Below are 22,983 nucleotides of genomic sequence, written 5' to 3'. Positions count from 1 at the left end.
TCCTTCTCTAAAATATTATTTTTATTTTTCTCCTGCCTGGCCCTAATACTCTTCCGTAGCACCGAGACGCAGCCGCGAGGAAGCACTCAAAACGGAACATCTCTGGATGGAAACATCGTTTTTTTTTTTTATTCCCCCTCTAACAATCTTATTTGCATAGTTATTGCATTCAATAGTCTATGGATACAAAAGCCAGACAAGTGGTCAAAGAACAAGGTTCACAGGTACCAGAACAAGTGCAAGAGCTAAAACAGAAGCCCAAATAAATAAAGCACAGACAATCAACTGCTCCCCTTAAATATACAAAAGAGTCCTATGAGAAGTACTTTAATACATTTTAATATCCAGGTTTGAGATACCACACTGTTTAGTTTAACATTTCATCTTCCTAAAGAGTAAAATATGTACATTATCTGCATTTACATACTAAGTTTACACATCTGTTCAAGCCAGATCTGCAAATGTCAATGCCACAGAAGCCTGGAATGATTTCAGACATCAGCGGCTATATTAAACCACTTTAAGAGGGACATTCAAGGGTCAGAGGTCAGGCACTGAGTTAGTGGCACGGCTGATGGAAAAATGTAATGCCAGATCAGCTGAGCAGCAAGTCATGGTATGTGAGGGATTGTCAGAGCATCTCTGGTGTGTGAATGACTGATGCTTCAGCTGGAAGGCACTGTCAACGTAATTTACAGTCAGTAGGTTTGTGTAGTTTTAGTATTTGAAAAGGCGTGTGCAGCAGACGGAGCGAGTTTCTGAACTCCAGTGTCTGACTGTTAGTAGCTTGTTGTCTTCACATCAGGGCTTGATTTTCCACAGCTGGAAATGAAACAAATGGGATATTTTCATTAAAAAAAAGGTTGCAGACAGAACAAAAAACAAAAACAAAAAAAAGCAGGAGAAAGCTATAATTTCAGTGGTTCAGTGCATATTTACTTTTTAGCAGAGATTTGATAAAGAGAACAATGTTACACTTGTGCAATAAGAATGAAGCAAGCAGCTTGAATTATTTTATCTTAGCAGTAAAATGAACTTCTGTTGAACCTTTGCATAAAAAACGTAAAAAGTTTATACAATATATTTCTGAAAATATTGTATTATTTCTTCAGATGTTTCCTTGCTAAAAAAAGGCAATATATAACAATAATTAGCACTTAAAGGCAAGAATTTAAAATATTTTAAGGTAATTCATGACAAAAATATTTCTGATTGAGGTCAATGTGAGTTTTTTCCTAAGTTACCAGACAAAGGTGAGCTATAACATTATTATTAAGCATTAGAAGTGGACTCACTCTGATGTTGAAACCGAGCAGGTCACTGACCACCGCAGACACAGCAGACAGGATGACCACCTTGGTGATGTTGTAGATCAGTGGGTTCACCGTGAGACCCAGCAGTCTGAACGGGGTGTCCAGCTCCTGGAGGATGGAAGAGGGCATGCAAGCTTAAGATATAAGATTTATAGCACAAGTACTCCTACGCTGAAGTAAAGGGATGAAAGGATACTTTCATACAGTTATTTTACTCTAAAAGACACATACTGTATTCAAACCCAGGATTAAAATCTGGGACCACAAAGGTCCATTCATGACGGATGGAGCGTAGCAGCTCTGAAAGATAAAAAACCCAGCTGCACCTATGGCTTCATTTTCTCCATCAGTGAACACAGAGCCGATGTGACTTGCCAAAATAATTCCAGATGGGTCCAAAGGATATCCTCCGAGAAGCTCTGAAGCTCACCAACAGGCCATTTTATTAAATTCTATCCGACAGTGATGCACCTTGGCCTTTCGAGTTCAACTTGAAACATCTTTGGGTGTTTTTCTTTGTTTTTTTGTCTACTGCCTCAACTATCTTTCAAACCTCCTGGAATGTTCACTGCTCTCTCATCAACTTTATACCATTGAAGAACAATAACAACAGCAGTGGGAGGAACCTGGAGCTTTTTGGAGATGCTCTGTTGAAAATATCGATGACACCTCTGATATTTATCGAGGCTCAATAGTGAGTTTGAAATATAATTTATGATAAATCCACCCAGGATGTATTAATATATTTAGCAAGGTTATTGTCTTTTTTCCCATATTCTTACTGGTTCACATACTGAAGCTTTGCAGGATTGTATTAGACTTAATTCAACTTTACAGTTGCAAAGGTACCAACAAATTTTTCCTCAAGTTACTTTATGCTAAAATACTTCATTTTAAGCTTTGGCCAGTTAAGTGACACCTTAAAACACACAATATTCTACTCAAAGAAACAACCCAGACCAGAATAACTCACTCGCAAACTCATGCTTACCTTCATCAGCTTTGTAGCCAGTTTTAAGACATTGTTCACTATGTTGAGTTGTTCTTTCTTGTTCGGCTTTTTCTCCATCTTCAGATACAAATTGATCTGCAATAATGACACCCTTCACTCACTGAACTTCAGGGAAAAGACGTGGTTATTGATTTGGGGCAGGGGCAGGTGTTGGACACAGAGATGTCTCGCAGCCAGGGGAGACGTACCTGCTCCGTGAGAAGCACGGAGGAGTTGCTGTATTTGCTGTTGGTTTCGGAGCCCAGCGTGGCCAGCCGCAACAGAAAGAGGATGAGGGAGGAGCCCCAAACCATGAGCTCCCAGTTTGTCAGCGCCCCCAGGAATGTCTTGTGGCTGTGCAGAAGCTGAAGTGGAGCACAGGCAACAGCACGTGTTGTAAAAATGATGTTTTCTTGACATCAGAGGTGTCAAGTAACGAAGTACAAATACTTCGTTACCTTACTTAAGTAGAAATTTTGGTTATCTATACTTCACTGGAGTAATTATTTTTCAGGCGACTTTTTACTTTTACTCCTTACATTTTCACGCAATTATCTGTACTTTTTACTCCTTACATTTTAAAAACAGCCTCGTTACTCTATTTCATTTCGGCCTTTAAAAAAAAAACAAACTATCCAGTTAAATTGTGAATTCGGTTGTGGTTGTGGCACAATGAAGGATGTTCTTGTCCAGTTTTGTTCTTACATCCGTTCCCTCAGATTCCTGCAACTAAACTTGGATGTACATTCCAATAAAGGTTAGGATAAATGATAACATGCCTCTGAAGTTTGATTTTTTGCACCATTACAATACTTATAGGCAACTAGTCATCATATCTTCTGCTCTCTGAAACACATGTTAATGCTCAATAGTACACATATATGGTTCTTTAATATATTTGAATTATACTAAGATGCATTCATTTTCAATGGCTTTTGTCCTTAATGGCTTTTTTCCCCCTTACATTACTTTTACTTTTATACTAGTACCGGTAGTTTTGAAACCAGTACTTTTATACTTTTACTTGAGTAAAACACTTGAGTTGATAATTCAACTTCTACAGGAGTATTTTTAAACTCTAGTATCTATACTTCTAGCTGAGTAATGAATGTGAATACTTGACATTAATTAAATGAATCTGTCCCAGCATGTTTGACTGACCTGGGCGCAAATGATAAATGAAATGGAAAGTGCTGAAAGGAAGATAGTGGAGACAATGACATCAACGGAGCGCTGCGGCCCTCGTCTCTGCAATGACAAGGCAAGACAACGACACCCTGTTACAAAGACGGGTCCATGTCGGCCCTTTAGTAGCAGAGCAATATATGGTGCTGAAAGCAGTGCCTTAAAGGAAGAGAATACAAACCCTGAGAAAAGAGCGAAGTGACAACCACATCTTTATGTTCTGCACTTTCTTCAGTCTGAAATGAGGGATCTCAGACTTCTTGGCCTTGCGAGCTGAAGTGAGATGGCTGAAGAACTTGGCAAATAAGAGTCTCTGTCGAGGGAAACGTAGACATAAACCATGAAGGATGACAAGCAGCAATGAAAATAAGGGAAAATATACTTGATAAATGCACGAGATAAACAGTCAAACCGCTTTTTGAAAAGGCATATAAAATATCAAGATGTCCAACTTCTGGAAGAATTTCCAGTGTGCAACTGACCACTGCCACTTGCATGCTGCATCCCATAATGCACTACTACAGTAAATCTGTGTGGACCCGTTTTAACTATGCACACCTTTTACATGCACAAAAAGCTACATAATCTGCCAATGAGTAAGCCTAAAAAAACATGATATAGCTTTGTTTAAGATGTTAAAAACAAAGAATATACAGTAGTCAACATTGTGGTGAAAGGAATCAGTACGGAGCTGAGCTAGCACACACCTGCTTGTAGGTCCTCTCCGCCACACACATCATGAAAAAGAACAGCCCTATGAGGCAGACTCTTTGGACAGTTGTGATGAAGAAAAAGGCGCAGGTCCAGGCGTCACGCGGCGCGAGCGCTACTCCAACCAGCTGCGGTAGTGAGTGGGAGCCGAGGGTCGACATGTCCAGACGCTGAGCCAGACGGAAGCCGATGGGAAGCAGAGCCAGGGTGGCGGTCATGAGCCCGCCCAGCACCAGGTAGCCCATACCCTGCTCCACTAGCTTCACCTGGTAACAAGAAGAAACACATCAAAACTGATCTGAACCAGAACACATCTGCATGCGCTGCCTTTTTGAGATAGCATATGACATTTTTGACACAATCTTTGCTTTAAATCAGAGATGTGGAGCCTTTTGCTTTTGCCAAGGAGGGATACCAGGTGTTTGACAGACACATGGCCAACAGAGTCTAAATAACACATGTTAGCTCCGCAACAACTTAGAATTTGTTATATCATGTACGACTCCAAATCAGAAGAAAATGCAAAAAAAATCCCCAACACAACCCTTTTACTTTGATACTTTTACTTTTCTTAACTAGTGTCTATGATACGTTGTGTTGCTCAGGAGCAAAGACGGGCAATAAACGTACAAACACAATGTCCGAGCGATTACGTTGGGAAGCTTTTGTCCTGCACAAAATTGCAGCTTTATGTTAATTTTTGTCCAGAGTTGCGGTCGCTCTGTCTGGAGTTACAGACTCTGGGAAGCATCACGTGGTGGAAACATATCCTGAGGTCAAGATGAATCGGTATTCCAGACCAGAAAGTGTGGAGAGGTTTAGAATGTAAACAAACAACACACGTCTGTGTGCTTTCAAATATTACTGTTAAAGTTAAAAATAAATAAATAAATAAAGAGACAATTAAACATTTCAAATGCTTCAGCTCTTGGTTTCATCATGTCAGAGTAACTTAAGTATTGTAAGGACGTCAACATTAAAAGGTTTTATTGTTTCTGGTATTGAGAGGCAAATTCCTTAAATCTGCAGCCGTGAACTGAGCTCAAAATACACTATTGATAATAGCTGGGAGGGAATTCATAAAAATTGTGCACTTGGTGACAAGTTTTTGATATTTAGCATGGTGTTAGTTATGGACATAAGGTTTTCAAAAACCACCACAAACAAATTGGGCCGGCCCCCTAGTGGCCGGTTTGCAGAAAATTCAAAATTAATCAATAAGCAATTAGGCGATAGAGGCAAATTGCTAAATTTTAGTGTGTTATTTTAATAAAATCCTATTCTTTCACTGTGACTTAGTTCTGAGGTTCTGTTCATCTTAAGACTGAATGAACGCCACTGTTCTCACCCAATTAGATTATTGACACTACAGTAATAGTGACCTGTCCAATAAACAGAAAACTGCAGTCCTTGGGGGTGAAAATATAGGTCTAGAGCCCTAAATAATCTTTCTATGTGACTTAATTCTAGAGTTTTTTGGGCAAAAAATTACCTTGAAAATTAAATTTGACCTTCAACATGACCTTGAAATAGGAAATGTATCTCAGAATTGAATTCCTAGAACCAAAAAAATAAGAGAAAGTGACAATATACAACAATCTAGGAGCAAACCGGCCACTAGGGGGCCGTCCAAATTTGTTTGCGGTGGTTTTTGAAAACCTTATGTCTATAACTAACACCACGCCAAATATCAAAAACTTGTCACCAAGTGCACGATTTTCATGATTTTTTACATATTCCCTCCCAGCTATGAGGTTTTGTTTGTATTCTATCCATCTGATATTTTAACTCAAAGGCATTATTCCCGTTTCCACTGAGCTGTTCGGTCCAGCCTGTTCAGGTGAGCATTCCCACTGGAAGTTAGACCGCCACTGAGCATGCAGGGTTTAGCATCATACTAGTTCAATGGCAACAAATGTGGCGCCACAAACAACAAGAATGGAGGTCATCCAGCAGGTCGTTTTTTGTTCTGCTTGGTTTTTGGTTCTTTGTATGTAACCAAACGGTTTTCCTATGGACCTGCGACTGAAGGGGGCCCAAAAATGTTGTGGTTTGGTTCGGTGATATGGGACATATATGTAACGGATATAATTGTGTGTGTGTGTGTGTGTGTGTGTACCCGTGTGAGGATGATCCCGCTGATCTCCAGCACCGACATGTCTGCTTTCTTACAGTCGCCCTGCTCCCATATTATGGCACTGACACGGTCCTTGGATGGGTGACAAGCCTGAAGCCAAGTCATCTGGCTCTGACACAACACATCCGGTTTACGGCATAAATAAACATAAACGTACTAAAAAATGGATAAAAAACTGTGCATTTGAAGTAAAGTGTGTTGCTTTTTGAAACCGGACTGCTTTCATCTTTTAAAAAATCAAACTTCAATATTTACAATCGTTGCAGAAAAAAGCATACCTCCTTAAGACAAAACTAAGTTTAAAAGAAGAGCATTATTCATTTGAGTATATTTACACTGGTGATTCCTTGCTGCAGGCTTTCATCATCGCTGCTCAGAGGAGCGTTTTGCGTGAACACCATCCCTGGGTTGTACGAGGCGTTCCCTTCACTGTCACTGCTGCCCGAGGAGACGGAGTCGGGGTCCTGGAGAAGTTCCTCCCACAGGGTGTCGTCGGTGTCCGAGGCGGGACGAGAACCCGCACTGGGCCTGAGGCGATCCAAATGACTAATCTTGACAGACGCCCCGCTCACGTCCTGCCATCAGATCAAACAGTTTAGTGTTTTGTAAAAACACACAGAGTTATTGTCACTCAAACGTCATTATAACAGCACAGATAACTCACTAATACATTTTTAAGATAAGGTTTTCAATCATTATCTGAGTAACGTGAATGTTTATTTATTAAAACACACAAAAATACAACTTCCAGTGCTAACTTTATTTACTGTCTAAGCTTAAATTTGATTTTACAGTTTAAAAACGATAGATTCACCTGGGGTCCTAGGGCAGGTTTGGGATGAGACTTTATGTTTCTCTTCCTAATGGAAGACACCGACGCTGGAGCTGTTTGGGGATCGGCATGGGGCATCTTGTGTGTTGATCGGGGATTTTTCTCTGATTGTGTGCCGGGTTCTTCGTCACTGGAGAGCTCATCAGAAGCGCCAAACCCCGACTGACTTTTGTTCTGAAAGACATTACAGAGGCAAATACATAAGTTCAAAAAATATGGTCAAAAGCTATATGCTATGTTTGACGGGCCAACAAACGAATTATCTTCTAAAAGGAAAACATAATTTTATCCAGTCATGGAAACAGATGGGTAACTTCATTAAAAAAATGCACTGGATGTAAGAAAACCAAGACCTTAGCTTTTTTTCCCTCCAGAAGTGGAGTTTGCAACATTAGTTGCTTCATCAATCATATGAAGCAACATGGCGACTTGCGCATTGGTGTTTCTCAGAGCTTTTATCTGCACAGCTTTCACTTCTCACTTACAATGGATTTACAGTAACAAGCGTGGTGACTGTCCAGTCTAGACAAACTTAAAATGATCTGGATTCACTGCCTCTGACGACTTATGTATTGCTGTTCACTGGATGTGCGTTAAATAGAGAAGAAGAGAGGCTGCAGCAAAGTTGAAAATTCAACCAAACTGTAAAAGAGCAGATTTAGCCGTGTTCCTCCTCTTCAACTGGCTTTCACACCGAGGAAAAAAAGCAGCTGTGAGGCAACAGTGCTAACCACCAAGCCACCGTGCTGCCCAAGTCTGAGAACCGTTGCAGTCTATTTTCATACAAACTAACGCTAACAAAGGGTTGATGTTTCTTATCTGCTTTAGATATCCAATAATATAGCAGGCGGCATTCCTGAGTGTGTATAGAGTGATTTTTACATCACATCAGATAGCTGTGTTTTAATGTGTCCAGACTCAAAAACTAATATTTTAGATAGTTTTGTAAATAGTAATAGTAACAATAATAGTAATTATTATAGTAATATTTACAAGAAGCAAATATAACATTGATATCATGCTGTTCATAGTACATATTGCTTATTTACTACATTAAATATCTATTCATAGTGATCTCTCTCAGTGTAGCACCCAATCACCATGACACGACAAGACAGACAGACATTTGTTCAGTTGGTGTATAAAGCTCCTGAAGAACAACCCTCCCTCTCTAAGAGAGTTAAAGCACAGTTATCATTTCAATAATGGCTACTATTGCTCTGAAAGAGACTTGGACTCTTTCATCAACTATAGCTGACACATTTATTGACTCCAAAGACAGAAAGAGGGAAGTCACTGTACCCTCCCCTCGTCTCTGAATGATCGCTGGCCATCTTCAAACTGCCGAGGCAGCTCTGCGTTCCAGCCGTCATTTGTTTCCTCTGACTTTTTCAAAACTCTGCTTTTCCTCGGCCTGAAGCAGATGAATTAGAAAGAATGGACAGAGGGAAAGGAGGGTAAACAGAATTAGAATAGTCTATAATTTATATCAATTTTAATATTTACATTTTTATATTTATTGTATTTGTCTTATGCTTTAATAGATTTGAAAGTCCAACACAAATAAAATGAAGGTAATCATTGATGTGTTTTAGCTCTAATAAAATTACATAAAAAAAAAATGAAATGATAAATTGTGCACCTAATTCTTTGAAAAAAGCTAAAAACCACTGAAATTTGAGCATCTAAACTACATGGCGCAGTCTTTTGGTGTGTGTGTTTGACGTGAGTTTAAGCATGGATCAAGAGTATGTCAACATAAATCAAACAAAGAGAACAGCACCTCCTTCTATGTGTCGGGCTGGTGCTGCTGGCAGCTGGACAGCCGGGCCACCGGCTGGTCTCGGTCGACACAATCTGGCAGTGCACGGTGCCCAGCAGCAACATGAGACACATGGGCCCAAACACCTCGCTGGCACTCGCCCGGGGGAGCTCCAAGTACAGCAGCACCGCCGCCACTGAAGGGAGCAAAACATTTGGCAACAGAAAACATAATGGTCTCTGAGGGGAGACATTATAGCTGAATTCATTTGTACTAATGAGGTCTCCTCTGTGTTGCTCAGGTGTGAGGGGGAACCGGTTTATTGTTGCGCATAAATGAATTTAAACAATAACAGAGTGCCTGTAAGAGACTGGATTATGATTAAGTAGAGACTGTAATGCATTATTAGGAATCTGTTAGTCTGAACAGATTGAAAACAATGTACCTTTTTGGGCTCCGAATTTTGCTGAAAAAAACTAAATTATACTTAAAATGTCACCAATGCAGTTTAAATATTTATATCACAGAGAAAAATCAATAATATTCAGAGTCTCTGATAATAATAGAGATGTCAACTTAACTGTGTGAGCCAGTATGCAATAAGAAATGGGTTCTGAAGACTCTGATACACCCCTTTTAAATACTTAGTTTAACCTATAAATTTAGACCAGTCTTGTTAGAAAACTACAGCCTCAGTATCCATGAAGTCAATTTTAGAAATAGTGAGCTCACCTTGCATGAAATATAGCAAGAGGATACATAAGGAGATGGACTTGGAGGTCACCTGGATCCACCACTGGAAGAAAAATGGAAACAAGAGAACTCTGACCAGACCCTTTCGAGTCAAAGCCGTCCACGGACTCTCTGGTTTGGCTTTGCTGAATGTTGATCCTAACAGGGTCCGCAAAAAAAAACAATCAAACTATATTCAAATGGTGAAGCAAACCTAAATGTAATTCATCAGAGGCAAAACAATACAATGTGTGAGACGAGAAGAGGATTAAAAGTAACAAGCATTTTGATAATGTAGCTTATTTGCTTTACGTATACATTTATACACATTTTTATTTTCATTTAGTGCATGCAAACTAAACTGGGTAAAAAAAAGATTTACATCTTCTCGCCAACCCCACTCACCTCTCACTAAGTCCACATCAATGAGGTCGGATTTGATGTAACCAGTCTTCTTTGGTTTGCTCTCAAGACCCTACATGAATAGCAAAAGGTATTTGAGCTCATTCAAAAAAATCTCTCAACACTAACATGTTTATTATTCCTTTAGAGAGAGGTACAAGTGCCATACCACTAAATCTGCTGTCTCCAGCGATTTCTCCCAGACTTGTTGATCGTAAGCCCCGATCTGTAACCAAAACAACACTTTTCTAATTATTTTTGATCAAAGAAAAACCAAAAATAAAGGCTATGTAATATGTAGAACAGAAATAACTTGGTTATATTTTTAACTTGGCAAAGAAGTCTAAGTTCAGCAGCAACAAAACCCTGTTCTGCTTCTTCTTATTGATCCTCTTGCAAGAAGTAATGTTTCTGTTTGTTTTAACGTCTCTACGCATGATGACACAAAAAACCTCTACAACCAATGTTCTGAAACCTGATGAAGAGGTGGAACATGCACAAAAGAAGACTTGATTAATTTTAGAGCTTTCCTTAAAAATCTTCAAGGGACAGGACTAGAAGACCACGTTTACCAACCTTGAAGTTATTTTAAGCAACTCAGACAAGCCGCTTCTGAACTCTTACAATTAATTTAAAAATTCCAGCAGAGCCTCCAAATAACATTTGGATCAGACTAAGTAGGTATTCTTCTTACCTACTTTTTGTTGTATGTTTTCAAGGAATTTAAATACTGTACTACTATCCATGCATCCACCCCCATGTCGCTTTAAATTCACTTAATTTACTGCTCACTGTTTTTAATATATATTTATAAAACTGTTTTACATACTGCACAAAAAATAAATAAAAAATTGCCTTTTGCACTCAGGTCAGTTCCAGTAAATGTCTGTGTTGTGTTGTATTTATTCTAAGAACTCTTTTTTAAATCTTTTTTAAATCTTTATCTTTATCTTTTTTTAAATTTTATCTGTTGTGCCTGTGCCTGCACACTTTATATGTTTCACCGAGGGAAGTGGGAAACGTCCTCTCGATTCCTTGTATGTCTGACATGTGAAGAAACGATAATAAAGCTACTTTGACTTTGACTTTGACTTTGATCCATCGATCCATCTATTTTCTATACTAATTTAATCCTGTGCAGGGTCACAGGTAAATACTAGGTTTTAGGTGCCTTTTAGAGCACTCACAGATACCTCACAGAAAACATAAACAATAAAAATAACAACAAAAGAGCAATAGATTCAATCATGAGCAAAATACCCACAAAGAAAAAAAAACACTGTACCCCCCCCCCCCAAAAAAAACCCCCAACAACGAACAAACAAAAGAAAACAAGCAAGAACAACAACAAAAAAACAAAAAAACAACAAAAACCCAGTTCTCCTCCCTCTGGACGGCACTACAGAGCTCTGTACACCAAAACCTCCAGACACAGAGACAGTTTCTCCCCCCAAGCTGTTGCTCTGATGAACTCTCATAGAGTCTCAGAGTAATCAATCACTGTGCAATAATAATAATAATAATAATAATAATAATAATAACCACAATCATATGCTGTAACAATGCACCTTTCACTTTTTTTTTAAATTGTACATAAGAGGTGTCATTTGTCTATTTACTGTACAGTGAGCGAAACAACCGGAGTCAAATTCCCTGTCTTGTTTGACCTGACTTGGCCAAATTAACATGATTCTGATTCTGATTGTTTTTCTTTGTGTGGGATATATCTTGAGGAAGGCAGTTACAGAATAGTTTTGCTCTGGATCTTGTTCTGTGACATCATAGATCCCAGAATTACCTGAACATCTCTATGAATTGCAGATTTTCAGACAAAAATGAAATAAATAAAGTTACAACTGTGCCTTATCTCAAAAAAAGTAAACTTTTAAACCACATGCAACTACAAAAGAAGAGGAAGAATAAAAAAAACCCATCATGAAATAATTTTGAATTGGTATTGGTTTGCTTTCTGATTTTAGAGATACTGTATATGAAAAAAAAAATAATAAAAAAAATAAAAATAAATATATGTATGTATGAAATAAGTGAAAGAAGAAACGTGACCTTCTCTTGATACCAGGCTATCGCGGCCATGTTCATGTGAAACTGGAACATAAACTCGGAACTCGGATCAGATCCTTGAACTGGAGGAAGACAGGGCGGACATCCACATTTGTTCACTGAACAGAGAGAAAAGGAGACTAATAAATATACAAAAAACTAAGTAAACTGAATGACAGATTTGGTATTTATACATTAAACAATTAACACTTAGTAAAATGTTAACTAACAGTAGCCATTGATCATAAAGTAAATAAAACTGCTTACCTTTAGTCAACAATAGGCTGGTTTTGGCACAAACTGGAAGAAATCCTCAGCTGTCATCATAAACTGGTGTTTAATCATTTTCTCATCATTATATCAGGGTTGTTGCGGCATTTTGTTGTTAAAACTGAGCTCACTAAGAGCTGTAGTGACTTTGCTTTAACTCTTCAGCCTCGTATCGACCCGAATAATAGTGTGTAAATGTTAGATTTTAACAGATCTTGCCATCGTGCGTGTTTAGGCTATTTTGCTGATTTGTTTATTTCTATTTTTCCTGAACTTTCAGCTAAGTCTTCCGTCCCCTTTTCCATTTCCGGGGTTTATTGTGTTTTGAGGGGATATTTAATACCTGATTTTTGTCTCCCAGGTGACATGTCAGCTCTTTGTTACATCAAAAGCCTTTCCAAATATGCGTACCTGTTATAAAAATAAGTGACTATTATTTTTTATAATTTTCTAAGTTCTAATTGAAGAATTTGTGGTTTTCATGTTAGTATAAACGTTCGAGGGCTAAAATTTTGGATACGGTCAGCAGGCAAATGCTGCCTGAGCAGTCAAACTGAGGACAGAAAAGTACACTATTCCCTCTGGCCAATCAAAGCGCAGCAAAACACAGTAATGAGCTTCAACCTTTGTCATGATAACAATAAGAAAACAACAATAATATATGTTTTAGGCTATATAATTTTCTGTATTTATTAATAAAGCGAATATTTTCATCGATTACTGCACCTCTGTTTTTAAATAAATTAAAAAAATAGTTCATGTTTTGTTTTTCTGCTCTGTAGCACTTTGAGATTACTAAATATATAAAGTGCGTTATAAATAAAATTATTATTATTATTATTATTATTATTATTGTACCTCAGCAATATGTCAGAAAAAGTAAGAATTTTATAGCTCTTCACCTTAGTTTATAACATAAATTTTTCTTTTTTTTCTCTAAAAATGTTCAATTTTCACAACATTTCAAATTGAAATATATAGACAATTTAAATACTTTGCACAATAAGCTAGATAGATAGAAAATCAAGTCAATCTAAGCCGTATGTTCTGATAATTGTTCTTTTTAAGACATTTTAATACTAGCTACTCAACGAATACCTGAGAATACCATCTGAAGTTTGGTATGAATTTCTTGGATATGAAGCAAACTCCTTCCCAACATATTAAAACTACTGAATCAACACGGTCTAACTGTAATTGAACGGCTTTTGCAAGATAAAAAATCCAAAGCATGAAGATCATTTTCAAACAGTAGATCTAAAGAGATGTGCTGAAACCAAAATTACGATTTTTACATAAAACTAACTTTAAATAAATTCTAAAAAAGATTATTTGACACAATCTTCCTCCAGGTACTTATAATTGTGTATTTATGATTTTCATTTGATCATCATTTTGGTGAAAATATAAATTATGCTTTATTTTTTTAGAGAAATTCACTAATAGACAACATTCTAATGGGAGTACTTTCTACAGGAACCACGACTTAACTTAAACACTAGCCAAATATGTATAAAATGCATACATTGATAAGATGTGAGCAAAAAATGTGTCTTATCAAGTAAGGAGGCTATGAAGCAACAGACAGAGTCATTTAGTTGACTCTTGAGTATCCCTTGATGGTTGGTCATGGTCAGCTGCACACACAATTTTCCCCTTGACCTTCTTGTTGGAGGAGATGATGAAGTAGGGCTGAGAAAGGCATAGCAGGAAGAGAAGAACACCCTCATGTCAGCCACCAGCGGTGACACCTTTGACACCGTCAACATGTAGATCCAGCTCACATTATCGATGCCGAAGAAGACCACGTAGAGGACCACCAGGCAGTGGCGTCAATTCAGCCAAAGCTAAGGTATGGCAAGGTTATGAGTCACAGAACTTAACTTCAGTATCAATCAACATGCCCAGCAAATACTCATCACAGAAGTCTGCTATGTAGCTTATCTGTGTGGTCAAGAAAATTTGAACTTTTTAAAATCCAGTCTCCCTCACATCCTGCTAATGTAACTATGAACACTACACTTTAAAGGAACATGAGGCAGGATTGAGGCAGGATTTATGAAAAAAATTCGTATACGTTTTAAGTTTTCTAGTAATAATGTCAGATGAAGCGTTCCAAACCAAAAAGAATGAGCCCTCTAGCGTATCTCTCTGTTGCCTTGAACAGGCTGTGTGCTGCAAAATGTGCTGCAATTCTGGGCCGGAATTTCTCGCACTGTCCTGCGGATGTGACGTCAAATGACGCTGCATGTGCGTTCTCCCGTGCAGTAACCCCGACGGTCGTCGTGGCGCTAATGAGTCTCATTTCTTAAAGGAGCCTCATGCTCCTTTAACAACGTGTGGATCAATTCAGTCAATGCGCCTTTACGCAATACGCATCCGTAAGTGTTGGGAAAGATAATACCTAGTGAAATCGATCATGTTGTTCTGATTCGCATTTGCAGTTATTTTATATGTATTAAATAATAGAGTAATCAATATAAATAGACACAGAGTAATTCCATAAATGTATTTAAAAAACAAACATTTACATTTTCCCCTGAAGCCAAGGTGTGGCGGCTGCCATACCTTGGCATACCCAATTGACGCCCCTGCCACCAGGGTCAGCACCGTTTTGGCCGCTCTGGTCTCTGCTCCGCTGCCGTGAGACCCACCGATTGCTTTCACCTGGTGGCTGTGGCGGTGGAGAAGCAGGAGGACGTAACAGCTGGAGCCCACCATCAGGGCAACAAATACAAAGTCCCTTCCAGACACAGCCACTCCATTAATAACATAGGATAGTTTGTCTCTGAAGTCTCCGAGACAAAAGCCAAAGTTGAGGGTGTTTGCAGGGACCGTCCCATTACGTGGAGCCTTGGAGAAGAAAGGGGCTCCAATGCAAATGGCCATGTTGAGGAACCACAGCAGGTGCATGCATGCAGGTGATGCAGACTGACAACACCCGGGCGATGCAGGCGTACATGACCACTTTACAGCCGGGATCATTCAGAAGGTCCCTAAGCCCGAAGACGGTCATGATCTGGGACAGTGGTTCCCAACCTTTTTTCCTTGGAGCCCCCCCTACTTGTGTCTAAGACCAGCCGGGCCCCCCGACCCGTACATACTAGCACCAAAATAGTCTTTAATTGAAAAAATGAACATCAATTATGTTTTTTTGATACATTTCTCTTTGGTTTACTCTGTATACATATGACTTTGTTTTTCTCCAATGTCACCAATGTATAAAATACGCACAAAAGGACATAAAAGGACATCAAAATATTTCTGAAAAATGTCTCTTTTAATTTGAGACCAACATTTTTTAACATTTTTCCTTTAACAACCTGTCGGAGTAGATTAAATGTTGAGTAATGATATAATAATAAGGAATGAAATAATTTCCTGTGTTTGTCACCAGTGTATAAAAAACACAAAAAATATTCAAGACATTCATAAATTATTCCTAACAATGTCTTATGAATGACTCATTCGCAAATATAATTTTTACAACTGCATAATTTCAAAGCAGACAAAGTTTCGCGCCCCCCCCCAGAGATCTCTGGCGCCCCCCCAGGGGGGGCCCGGACCCCAGGTTGGGAGACACTGATCTGGGGGATGCCACGGGTCAGCAGCAGCAATAGGTTTGCAAAGGCCAGGTGACACAGGATCATATCCACTAGAAGCAGCTTGGGCTCAGTGCACATGATGCTGGCATACGCCAGAAGTACCACGATGTTTCCCAAGATGCCCATACCTGTTTGCAGCATGAAGGAGACCCCTTTGATGGTCACACACAGATCCATCGGTCTGCCCAAGTCAGGATTTACAAAGAAGATAGAGAATTAAATCTGTTAATAATAAATGCATGCATACATACAACATAAATCCCCCACACTGGTTAGACAACAACTCTCACCTGAAGTTGGAGCTGAAAAGTAAATGCCTGAATGTAAATTAACTGCGAGATCGCCCATGTAACCGCAGTTTATAATCTCTGAGGTCCCTCGAGACTATTAGCCAAGATTACACTGTTCAGCCCACAGTTTGGAAAATCAATTCAACAAACCAAACTTTGACTCAAAAAGTCTCAGAGGAGGAGCATTACAAAGGAAACGGCAACACTATCTTAATAAAGCGGTGGGCCATATGGATGTGCAGCAACGATCGCCTGGAGTTCAAGCCGGCTAATAGGAAATCTTTAATTAAAATGCTTCAAGTAAGGATGACAATAAATAGACTTTGTGCAATTGGTTCAACATTTATCCTAAGGTGGTGCAGGATTTCAGCTAATTAAAAAGTAGGAATAGTAACAGTATATTTCAGAGTTATTAATTTCAGTGTTTTCCAAAACAGTGCAGGACATGCACACTCATTCAAACAGTTAATTCCAGAAGGACCACAACGACGTATCAATCCACCACTAATCAATTTCTAAGTTTTAGTTAAATGCATTTTGCACAAAGCAAGCATTTTGGACTTATCCTGCATATTTTACATTTATGAGAGGGAATCCTTACAATTGGTGTACTGTATGTACACAAAATGTAGAAATGTGTATTTTGTTTTTAAAGAGGACTTTTTTTAATGTTCTGAATATTAAAAACTTTCTGTGAAGACCTGTGTGACCTTAGCACTTTTACGATTTCATGTTTGAAAAATGTTTTTCCATCATAAAAAGTAATTCCCCTGCTTTTGATGCTACAGTATGAATAACATATCAGAGGTGAAGTGGAGTCTTAACTCGAGTGTTGGTTTCCAGCACTTCAAAACATCAATTTTCAGTTTCTTTTAAAGGTTAAACTTCTGAAGTGTAGTCATCTGTTTCCCCTGCAGTGTTAAAAACACGATTAACGAGCGCCTCTGGAGACGGGAGTCTGAGCTTATTGTTGATGAGAAGAAGCCATCAAGCATCTGTTGTGGGGACACGCCGTGCCTCAGCCTGCGCTCCTGTCCTCCTTCATTTCCAGAGCACGCATTAGAAGACACAGAGGAGCAAGACAATTATATAACAATGCACTTCTACATTAATTAGGTGCGTAGGAATAACATGACTGTATTGATTTAAGCTGTAACTTAAATAATGACATATGTAACAGGGGAAGTTTGAAACATAAGTCACAGAGTTTTCTATTAGTGCAAATTGTTTTTAATGTTGGTTGGTTGCTGGCTTCATATTGTATGTTGACACGCTTTTGTTTGAGGGGCTTGTTTTCTCATGGGAGTAAGCTATGAAAGAAATCACCATTACATTTCTTCTTTCCCTCCTTGTTTTTAACATGTTTACATGTTCAGAGAACTAATTAAAATGGCAAGTTCAAGCATGTCCTTCTCGGGGGAGACCAACATGTAATGTTTGCTCCTGTGCAACTTCAGATATAAAGACTATTTTCCTCTGACATGATTTTATATTATTATCTTTAATCTGTAGCTGATGCACATTATTGTTATCAGCTAAACTAATTTACTTTCGTGTTTACATGATTAACTCAGTTACAATAATATCCTAGAAATAATGATAATAATACAAAAAACTGAAAAAAAAAACCCAAAACAAAACAAAGATAACCAAAGATATGACACTGGACATCATAGACTCTTTTTTTAATGCATAATTTACTTATTGATTGCATAAGTGAACGGAAATATCCATCCATCCATCCATCCATCCATCCATCCATCCATCCCTCCCTCCCTCCCTCCCTCCCTCCCTCCCTCCCTCCCTCCATCCATCCATCCATCCATCCATCCATCCATCCATCCATCCATCCATCCCTCCCTCCCTTATCTGGGACCAAGTCACAGAGGCAGCAGAAACACAATCTGTAAATCAGATCGGTTCTCTTTTGTTCGGCAGAAGTGTTTTCTTTTGTCTCAGTTCAGTGGTAAGTTACTTTGTAAGCTTTCGCTCTTGGAAGCGTGTCGATGAAAGCAGCACCTTTGTCTTGTGAATCAGGGATATTTACTTTGCTTGTTACTGCACCAGCTCATCTGTACCACAGCATAGAGGCCATGCAAGAAGGCTTGAAGGGCACAGTGATAGGTGACATAAACTTAAAAACGTGTTCACTTGTAAACAGCATTATTATACTTATTATACATACATGCTTGAAAAATTATTTTTGTGTTATACTTGGCCAAAAATTGGTCTTCTTTTATTTATATTTGGATCTTTTTTATGGCCATGGATTAATGCATAGAGTAGATTGTGGAGTGTCAATCACAAACTCAGTCATGTGACAACATGTTGTAGAATATTAAACAAGATGTTGCTCCATAACATGTTCACTGACATATAGTTATAGAGACAAAGTACTGCCAACTGTATCTGAGTTGGATGTAAAACCGATGAAAAACTCAATAGCAGAGCAAGATGATCAGCTGTGGTGACCCCCCCTCCCAAAGGACAATCCAAAAAAGTTGCTTTTTTATATGATGATAATAATGATAATGATAATAATAATAATAATAATAATAATAATAATAATAATAATAATAATAATAATAATAATAATAAACACTTTGTGTGTTTGAGTAAATGCATAAATGAAGAACGTATTGTGGACTGCTTTAAAGAACACAAACTGAAACGGTGCTATATGAGTTGAGACCATTTACTATTTTCTTTTTTAGAGCATCAAACGCACAAAGAGAGTTAAACTGTTAACATGCAGTTTTCTTCCTGTTTTCTCCTTTTCATAAAGAATTAAATTAATTCCAACCTGCTTAATCAAGACAAATCAATCTCTGCTGTGTGCAACACTCCATTTGTTGGAGGACCTCAGAAAAACAGGAACCCACAAGTGGAGCGACAGAGCCATGCCTCATCTGCACTAAATGTTTTGCATGCTTAAGATAAGAACCCTTCAGGCCTGAGGATTTCTTTTACACGTGCAAGTCTTCCTTCAGGGAAAAAAAACTAATTAAGTTTCAGAGATAAATACAAAGCAAAGGTTTTCTAACATATAAACGTAATAATAAGTGGTTGCTTAATCAGCGGCACTATCGGCACCTGTGTTTTCCTTTGTGTTATGTTTGAAATGTAAATTAAATTAAGCTATTTCAGATATGAAGAATTTAATTAATGGTCATTTTGTAGAATCATAAGAGAAGTGTGTTGTAATTTCTGTGGAGGATGTGCATCAGCATGTTCTCTCAAGAAATCACCGGAAGTTTCATCTCCAGTTCCCTGACGCGGAACCTGGAGTTAAATCATGATGCCTCCCCTCACCGATTTGTCCTCTCAGCGTCTTCACAGGGTTTGATTCCAGTTATAAAACTTTTTTTTTTTTTTTCTTTAAATCACTATAAATGAATTACACAATCAAAAAATCTGAAGCATGCTTTCCTAATTAAGAATATGGGTGATCCATCTGCAGACTGAGATGAACGTCCTCTCTCCTTGACTTGGATTCATCTTTGTCCACTGGGGGACACTGTGGTGTTGGTATCTTATTAAGATGCTGCTTCTTCAGGAAGGGAGTGCAGAAATGAAAAACACAAAAACTATGTACAGGATTTGTATAAAGAGATGCATATTTTGGTTCAGGAATTAGAGAACAAATGCAATAATTCCTGCTTGGAGATAGACATGACACAAATGCTAGGAGCATTGTTTCTGACTATTGAATAACTATGTATCATGTAAATGAACAGGCTCAGCCTTGTCTCTGGTAACTCGTCTGTCTGGAACCCACTGAGGGGACAGAATCAGTCACCTGGATTGATCTCAAGTAATTGGAGGCTGAGGGAAGAGAAGTCAGTGGGCCGTGCAAAAACAGATCCAGCAGCTGTTATTTGTTTGCAGGTATAAGGAGACAAACAACCTGACTACATCAGGAGTGGATCACAGCATGTCCGTGACAAGGTCCACTTCAGACCTCTTAGCTTCCACTGCTCACAGGTAGGAGCCTTCGGCAAAGACATTTCCGATGTTCGCCTTGACAATATCTTGATAATGTGATTTATTCAGTTGCTCAATGCTCTTTAGGAATGCCATCAGAGGAGTTTGTTCGTGGGATGCTCTATCTGTCGCTCACAGTTGTCGGAGTTCCAGGCAATTCTGCCATAATTGTGGCATTCTTTCTCTCGATCTTTGAAGACAAGTGTCTCCTTGCGGCCGACGCCATCGTCCTGCACCTAGCCTGCGTCAACCTGCTCGTGGTGCTCGTCCGCTGTCTTCTGGAGACCCTGGCCTCCTTTCACCTGGCCGACGTCTTCGGAAACACAGGCTGCAAAGCTGTCATCTTCATCTACAGGACCTGCCGTGCCCTCTCAATCTGGCTCACCTTCCTCCTCAGTGCGTATCAGTGTTTGTGCATCGCCCCTCCTGGGTCGCGCTGGGCCTCTGCTCGCACCTTATTAGCCCACAATTTGCCCTTTGTGTTCTTGTTCCTCTGGGTCCTCAACACCAGCATGAGCTCAGCAGCCGTATTGTTCACTTTCAGCACCAACAACGGCTCTGTCCAGTTAAACAATGCTGTTAATGTACAATTCTGCCAAGTGAACTTCCCGTCAAAAGTGTCTAAAGAGGTCAACGGGGCAGGACAAGTGGGCAGAGATGTGGTACCCATGGCCCTCATGACTCTAGCCAGTGTGATGATTCTGGTCTTTCTTTACAAGCACCGACAGCAGGTGAAGGGACTTCGGAGTGGTGGTGGGGGAGGAAGTGTTGGGGCCGAGCAGCGGGCCGCCAAAGTCGTGGTGGTGCTTGTGACTTTGTATGTGATCCTCTATGGGGTGGATAATGGGCTTTGGGTGTACACTCTCACCGTGAAGAAGACAATGAGCTCTTCCCTGGTCTCTGACCTGCGTGTATTCTTTGCCTCCCTGTACGCAGCGCTGAGCCCTCTGGTTATCATCGTGTCCAACAGGAAGGTGAATAGCAGGTTGAGGTGGGCGTCACAGGAGAAGTCCGTCCTGGAGTGTACTGTACAAATTTCAGCGCGGTGAGGCCCGGCTGCATGGTTTATTATTCACAGGGCTGCAGAGGAAGCGGAGGCTGAGCTGAAACCAAATTTTTTTTAAAGTCCAAGTCAACGTAATTCGTGAGCCATTCTGTGTTAGAAACATACTCTGACATATTTGTGATGGGAATTGCGCAGCCTCTGTAGTGGGAGATGTAGGTTGTGAATTTATATTTAGGAACTCATATATGACACTTTTTAGATGTGTTTTAGTGTTGTAACTCTTGAAAGTTATTGGATATATTGTGCCACTGCTCATATGAAGTGGTTATTAGGCATCAGAGCTCTGGTAGAGTAACCACACGGGCCTGCACCAATGGTGACTGTCGTATCCCAAAGTATAAGACCTCTTTTGGTGAGTCGTTTTTTTCTGTGAAGGGTGCAAAACTCTGGAATTCTTTACCGACTAATTTAAAATTAGAAACGTGTGGCAATATTTTCAACAGAGGACTCAAACTATGGCTCAAGTCTAAACAACAGTGCCTACATGAATAGGTCAGGTCTGGTTCTGCTCTTGAATGTTGTCTTTGCTGTATATCTTATGTCATCCTCTAATTTTATTGTATATCTTATTGTATTGTATTTATATTATTTTTTTAAAAGCTTTCTGTGGAAAAGTGTTGCAAATTAGCATGTATGCTAAAACGCTCAAACAGTGCATTTGGTTTGTCCTATGTTATTGTGATGTCCATACCAAATAAAGAAATATAATAATAAAATAATATATATAATATAATAATATATATATATATATAATATAATAATATAATAATATTTATATATACATATATATATATTTATATATACATATATATATATATATATATATATACATATATATATATACATTACATATACATATATATACATACAATATATATATATATATATATATATATATATATATATATATATATATATATATATATATATATATATATATAAACAATATCCCTGTAACTCAGTGACAAGCAATCTCTAATGTGGCATCATGTTTCTTTATTGGTTCATTCATTATGTTTCCTTGATATTAATTGGGTGTTAAAATTATAGTGTGGTAATCTAATTAAATGTAGTTGTCAAATGATTTCCAGCATCCCATTTAGTTATCATTAAGTCTTTGAAATAAATCTGGAAAAGGTCTTGTGCTAATGAGGGAGGTTAATTATCCCACAGGGAGTCGGTTAAAACCTGATGGGAAAACTTGATTCTTTAGAACAAAGAGATGAAAAGATGTTTGTTACTCAGTCATTAATTACACGATACAATAGTGACAATGACTGTCTTAGTTCTGTGGTTGTAGCTCTAAGATGAGCAGGAACAAAAGCATATTTTAGCACGAGCTTGCTGAGGATGTGGTAGCATGGGAATAGAGGAAGTCATTATGTAATTGCCTTAACTTAGAAAATGAAGGGTAGAGAGACGGGTTGAGGATATTACAACCCTTGAGAGTGACAGCCTGAAAGACATAAAGCGGGGGGGCTGCGAGAGCTCTGATCTTGCAATAAGTCTAAAGTGCAACCAGTTGTCGCACTGCAGGTGAGGAAAGGGTGGGAGGAGAAGTCCTCTTTGGGTGCTTGTGCAGAACTGTTGCATTTTCCACCAAGTTAAAACCGAGACCGGTAACGTTCACACATTTAATGTA

General features: G+C 38.8%; 3 protein-coding genes across 3 annotated transcripts; 1 reads left to right on the top strand and 2 right to left on the bottom strand.

Moving 5' to 3' along the window:
- Window positions 1–323: 323 nt before the first annotated feature.
- Window positions 324–12,707, bottom strand: phtf1 (putative homeodomain transcription factor 1). Its single transcript, XM_061726919.1, has 17 exons — window positions 12,394–12,707; window positions 12,130–12,245; window positions 10,235–10,291; window positions 10,069–10,138; window positions 9,664–9,822; window positions 8,953–9,127; window positions 8,472–8,583; window positions 7,152–7,343; window positions 6,673–6,912; window positions 6,320–6,448; window positions 4,197–4,466; window positions 3,671–3,802; window positions 3,466–3,552; window positions 2,514–2,669; window positions 2,305–2,400; window positions 1,296–1,421; window positions 324–822 (listed from the first exon to the last, which is right to left on the bottom strand). Exons 2-17 carry the CDS (start codon window positions 12,178–12,180, stop codon window positions 802–804), a joined length of 2,073 nt encoding a protein of 690 aa, XP_061582903.1. The 5' UTR covers window positions 12,181–12,245; window positions 12,394–12,707; the 3' UTR covers window positions 324–801.
- Window positions 12,708–13,986: 1,279 nt separating this feature from the next.
- LOC133449118 (olfactory receptor class A-like protein 1) lies at window positions 13,987–16,178 on the bottom strand. Its single transcript, XM_061728250.1, is given in 5 exon segments — window positions 13,987–14,084; window positions 14,087–14,243; window positions 14,995–15,301; window positions 15,303–15,415; window positions 15,978–16,178. Coding segments are annotated over 5 exon segments (876 nt in total).
- Window positions 16,179–20,364: 4,186 nt separating this feature from the next.
- LOC133449117 (olfactory receptor class A-like protein 1) lies at window positions 20,365–21,324 on the top strand. The gene has a single exon (XM_061728248.1). The coding sequence runs from the start codon at window positions 20,365–20,367 to the stop codon at window positions 21,322–21,324; it is 960 nt and encodes a 319-aa protein (XP_061584232.1).
- Window positions 21,325–22,983: the final 1,659 nt, after the last annotated feature.

This window comes from Cololabis saira, chromosome 8 (genome assembly GCF_033807715.1).
Source record: "Cololabis saira isolate AMF1-May2022 chromosome 8, fColSai1.1, whole genome shotgun sequence".
Taxonomy (NCBI): domain Eukaryota; kingdom Metazoa; phylum Chordata; class Actinopteri; order Beloniformes; family Belonidae; genus Cololabis; species Cololabis saira.
Note: the sequence above shows the minus strand (reverse complement) of the source record. Positions and strands in the feature narration are given on the sequence as shown.

What these genes read in the sequence shown, in the direction of transcription:
- LOC133449117 (XM_061728248.1), top strand. Translation starts at nt 20,365, where the DNA reads ATGCCATCAGAGGAGTTTGTTCGTGGGATGCTCTATCTGTCGCTCACA.
- phtf1 (XM_061726919.1), bottom strand. Translation starts at nt 12,180, where the DNA reads ATGTTCCAGTTTCACATGAACATGGCCGCGATAGCCTGGTATCAAGAG. An exon ending in CGGAGAGGACCTACAAGCAG is followed by an intron (nt 3,803 to 4,196) that starts GTGTGTGCTAGC and finishes TTCCCTCGACAG; the next exon opens with AGACTCTTATTTGCCAAGTT. An exon ending in TGCTCGGTTTCAACATCAGA is followed by an intron (nt 823 to 1,295) that starts GTGAGTCCACTT and finishes TTTCATTTCCAG; the next exon opens with CTGTGGAAAATCAAGCCCTG.